This window comes from Coccinella septempunctata, chromosome 7 (assembly GCF_907165205.1).
Source record: "Coccinella septempunctata chromosome 7, icCocSept1.1, whole genome shotgun sequence".
In the NCBI taxonomy this organism is placed as follows: domain Eukaryota; kingdom Metazoa; phylum Arthropoda; class Insecta; order Coleoptera; family Coccinellidae; genus Coccinella; species Coccinella septempunctata.
The window spans coordinates 32,830,484-32,835,885 of record NC_058195.1 but is presented as its reverse complement, the minus strand read 5'-3'; the positions used below and the strand labels follow the sequence as shown (position 1 = coordinate 32,835,885).

Sequence of the window (5,402 nt, the reverse complement as noted above, 5' to 3'; positions counted from 1 at the left end):
AAACTGGACCAGGCGATACGGATAGTTATTAAAGTGCCACAGTCAGTGACCGATAGCCTTCTGTACTGTGGTAAGCGAGACGGGGGACTAGGTTTCCCACGACTAGAGACTCAGGTCGTGGGCGCCACTTTTAGGGCGGGATTAAAGTTCGTTACGAACAGCGCCGATCCCGTCATGCAAGCTCTAGCAACCGGAGCTGGCTTACATATAACGACTTGAAGGCTTACAAACAAAGGGCAAGGAAACAAGAGCTTGCACATTGGGCCAGCTTAGGTTCGCAAGGGAAATCGGTCGCGGCCCTCACCAATGACCGAATAGGAAATGCATGGCTTCACAGTCCTTCACTCCTGAAGCCATGCAGATACATTACCGCTCTCCAAATGCGAACCAACTCATGTCCGAACCGAGTGGCGTTAAACAGAGCTGTGCCCCAACCGGATCTCAATTGCCGCCAGTGTGGTACCAAGCTTGAGACACTTGGCCACATACTGGGTGAATGTACTGGCACTAAGGCGAGACGAATCCGAAGACACAACGAGATTAGCGACCTCGTTGTGGATGAGTTAAGAAAGCAGGGTCCACAGGTAGTTGTGATCGACGAGCCGAGGCTAAATCACCCAGTGAGGGGGAATCTCAAACCGGACTTGGTGGTGAAGTACCGAGAAAGGGTCTTTGTGGTCGACGTTACGGTCCGCCACGAGGATGGGGACTCTCTTGCGCGGGGACGTACCGATAAGGTACAGAAATATAGCTCGTTGCTACCTGACCTCCAGCGACGGTTAGGAGTGACCGCTGGAGAAGTCCTGCCAATTTTGGTAGGAACGAGGGGAGCGATGCCCAGGGAGACGATTTCATCGCTAGCCAGTCTCGGCATTAGAGATAAATCGACTTTGAAGACGATTTCGATGATCTCCTTGCGCTGCTCCATAGAGATCCTCCATGAGTTCCTGGATTATGACGCTCCCCTCCGTCGCCATGGGTTCAGGCGACGCGGGCAGGAAGACCCCCGGAATCTTCCTGGGCCCTAAAGCCTCATTCGAACAAAGAAAGACGTTAGCGGCTATGTTTTTGGCTCGTCCTTTGTGAGTCTGTGCTGCATGTTAATTTATTAGTTTATTTTAACATTATTAGTGGTGTCCCATATACAATGTGTGTTCAGGTGGTACCCCTATTGGTACTCACCTATTTTAGCATCGTCAAGCCATACTTTGGGTAGAGTATGAGCGCGTCTATAAGCCAATGCATAGTCCGCGAGTCGTGTCGTCAGGAGGGGGCCTGAGGCACGGCTGCGAGCGGGTAGCACCGATTTTCTTCAAATTTTTTGAGGAAATGGACACCATATTTGGAGATCGCCCAAATGTCAGACCGGTTTCATTGGCATGCTCATCTAGAGGTAGTTAATCATTTAGCCAATTTAATAATTATATGAAAATGGATTCAGTATGTGAATGAAGGCTCAGATTTTATATACAAATATTATTTTAGGCAGTTCGTTGAACCTCCAAAGTTTGAAGATTGAGCAGCCCAGCAGAAGCAGTAGTCGTGGTCAGACGTCTCAAATAATAAAATTTCTCGAAGCTAGAGAAAAGAGAAGGGAAGAGTGCAGAAAACGACGCCATCAGGAGAGGATGAAGCTCCAAGAACAATTTCTGAGTGAAATTAAAAACTTGGTAGCCTCTTCAAGGAGGGAATAACTATGTGCAAAGGTAGCTTTAATAATTGTTATTTGAAGTGTTATTGTTGCGAGTGTAAATATGAAGTATTTCTATATATATATATTGACGAGTTTTTTTAAGCTGTCACTGTTTCTCGCATCCTTGTTCTTCTGATGTTCCTTTATTTTTATGTTTTTTCATTTTTCTACTGTTTTTTATTTTTCTAGTGTTCCTTTAGTTTTCTTATATTCGTGTATTTAATGTTCCTTTATTTTTATGTTTGTTAATTTTTTTGATCTCCATATATTGTTTGAATGTTCATTTATTTGTTTATCCGCTATTTGTTATTTTTATAAAAATTCAAATAAATATTTATTGTCACAAAGTTTTTCATTCTTTCTAATATAAAGTTGTGAGTGTTGTATTCATCAATTTAATTATTTTAATGGAGAGAAGGAGCAATGCCAATTCTCATGAATTCATTTATATATGTATATGTCTCTTTTTGACATATATTGCCATGAGATTAATTGATATTTCAACCATAATAATTCGTGATATAGGTCCTCATGAAACAGTAGTCAATAAAATGTAGTATTATATGATTTAAATTTATTGCGTTTGCAAAAAAAGATTTCGAGCAATAACATCTCTTCTCATCGTTCCTGCCTCATCAGTGCCATTCTCAACCATTTCTACCATTTCTTCTGATCTGAAAAAAATTTCTGCTGAATAATTCAATATTTGCATGGAGATAGATACTCACTGTAAAGATATAGAATCATCATTCAAATTGTTTAACTGCCCTTCTTCAATCATTTCTTTTGATACATCTTCATCAGAAATACATATATTATGAAGGACACAACAAGCAAGAATCGTTGCTGGTATCAAGTCGATCCTGTTCATGTCCAGGTATTTCAACCGTCTGAACCTTCCCTTCAATAAGGCAAAACTTCTTTCTATACATTGCCTAACCCGACTTAGTTGTGTATTGAAATTAATTTGCACCTGGCATAAATCCCCTCTATTGATATAGGGACTGATGCACCATTGCTTCGCAGGATAAGCTTTATCTCCAATAATATATTCATTATTGGGAAAGTATTGGAGAGGATTCTCAATTAGGCTTTTATAAATATCGGAATTTTTGAATATCCTATAATCATTTACAGAAGCTGGATAACCAGCAAAACAATCTGTGAACTTCAGAGTGTGATCACAAATTGCTTGGAGAGTTATGGCATGAAATTTTTTGCGGCAAACATACACTTCTGGGTGCGTTCTGGGGGCTTTTATTGTTATATAACTGCCATCTACTATACCCAAGCATGAATCCAGCCCAGTTCTTGAAAAACCTTCCTTTACTTCAGCAGCATAAGGTCCTGATGGCCATTTAATTATGGTTGGTGCTATCATGTTAAGCACATGAATCACGCGGAAAAAACAGTTGAATAGCGTGGACTTCGCCAAATCGAATCTCTCATTAACAGACCTACAAAATGTTTTTCAGTTAATAATATAAAGTAGTCCACGTTTAAGTTCAATTTGAGTCCATAAAAATGTATACTTCTGCTTACCTAAATGAATCAGGTGTAGCTAAAAGCCAAATAACGCTTAATAATTGTTTTTTTGGTTCAACCGTATGCCTGCCATCTGAGTGAATGTTCTTCAAGCTTGGACCCACAGCTCCTAATACTTTGTCAAAAGTACTTACAGTCATTCGGAAATGCATCCTGAATTGTTCTGCTGTGAAATTCGGAATACTGTGAAACAAATAATTTACAATTCTTACTGGTTTCTGCCCCCGGCTATTTGCAGAGACAACGGACAAAATTTCTTCATCAGAAGAAGATTCTTCTTCACTCATCTGAAAAGAGTATCGAGATTATATAATTCAACATTTATTATTATCAGTTTACTCACAGTCAAAACTTCCCAAGAAGCCATTATAATTTCCACTCTAGGATCCATGTTACACATTTACGACAGCCAAAATTCAAGATAAAAATGCACGAAAGGTTGTCTCTAGCACGCGGCACGGATACTCAAACATTGATAAAAACATAAATATAACCAAACCGGGTAATCTTTGTTATAACCTATAGCTTACTCTGACGTTTATCAGAGTAAGATTGTGAACGACGAGCTCGGAGTAAAGGTCGGAGTATATTTCTGATCATATGGTCATACTCTTACTCTACTCTCCGAGTAAGTTTGTGAACGCACCCTTGGAGTGGATTTCACTCACTTAATATAGAAGATATAAATACGCGCGGGTAAACGGCGTGAGTACAATTCGCTCACTTAATATAAAAGATGTGAATACGCGCGGGTAAACGGCGAGAATAGAATTCACCTACTGTATATGGACGAGTATGGTATATTCACCTCAAGGGCTGCACATCTTCGGATGTTCAGTACGGGGATCGCCAAACCCGAGGTACCCGAGGTACCTGGTGGCTCGCCACCTTATACATACCGTCCTGACCTAGACTTGTCTTAAGGTGAATGGGGAGGCCGGCTTAACCGCCTGGCTCAAAGAGGAGAAAACCTCTATAACAAACCTCATTCCCTAAGGTGTAGACAAGTGCCGAGAGGGGCGCACCCAGTGGGAGATATAGCCTTCCTATAGTATGGGCGCTCTGCCCTGCCATTTGGTGACATATATTTCGTACCTCTCTCGTGGGACTTATAATGGACTCAAAACAAACGAAAAAACAAAAAGAAAAAATTTAAGAAACAGAGAAAGATCATTTGGGAATAAGAGAGGAAACACAAGAAGAAAAATGGGAGCGATTGGAAAGGGAGGCAATCGCAACTGGGCAAATACCTAGACGCCAATCTATTGCCAGATCACCAGAGGAAAAAAAACGAAAAACTTCATGCTCAGGTTCAATAGGAGTGTCCACAGACGAGGACCTCCACAGAACAATAATAGAACGGGCAGATGAAGATAGGCGGGAACAACTAAGAGAAAAGAAAAGAAGGAATGAAAGCATGGTGACTGAAGACAAAAGTGTGAAAGAAGACACGAGAAACAAAGATATGAAAAGTAGTGGCATGATAACATAAATCATTGAAATTATGGATACGATAATAAAGGCAACGACAAGATACTCAGGTTCAAAAATTCAATTCCATAGAGAAGAACAAATGATGGTACAAAAGCAATTAGATGCATTAACGAACATCATGATTAAGATGGCGTACGAGTTGGAGAAAAAAGATGGAATGGAAAAGCAGATACAAATGCTGACAAAGAAACTCGAAACACAAGAGAAGGAAATAAAAACACTATACGAAAAATGGGATAAACAAAAGAGTGAAAATAACGACACTGATATAGTTCAAAAGTATGGACAACGTAGACATACTATTGACAACACACAGATATCAGACATAGAAATGGTATACCAAGCAGACAGTGAAAAACAAACGGAAACAGAAACAGATGGAGAATGGAACACAGCAACAACATACAAGAATCGAAAAAAGTCTTATGCACATATGACAAGAAAACAGACACAAAAAGAGGGGTGGAAAACACCAGAAAAAAAGGTAACAAATCAAACCATGGTTAGCATTAAGGACGTCACAGATCACAAAGAGGTTATAAAACAACTAAAACATGCTACACAATGCATATGGAAGGAAAACAAAATAAAAAACATCATTCCTTTAAGGGATAGAAAAGTAGTATTACAGTGCACAGAAGCACAGATAAAGAACAGTTGGGAAGGATAA

At 40.0% G+C, this 5,402-nt stretch overlaps 1 protein-coding gene across 1 annotated transcript; it reads right to left on the bottom strand.

Moving 5' to 3' along the window:
* Nucleotides 1–2,185: 2,185 nt before the first annotated feature.
* Nucleotides 2,186–3,858, bottom strand: LOC123317357 (protein ALP1-like). Its single transcript, XM_044903845.1, has 4 exons — nt 3,582–3,858; nt 3,236–3,525; nt 2,422–3,150; nt 2,186–2,367 (listed from the first exon to the last, which is right to left on the bottom strand). The coding sequence occupies exons 1-4, from the start codon at nt 3,636–3,638 to the stop codon at nt 2,268–2,270; spliced, it is 1,176 nt and encodes a 391-aa protein (XP_044759780.1). The 5' UTR covers nt 3,639–3,858; the 3' UTR covers nt 2,186–2,267.
* Between the last annotated feature and the right edge of the window lie 1,544 nt (nt 3,859–5,402).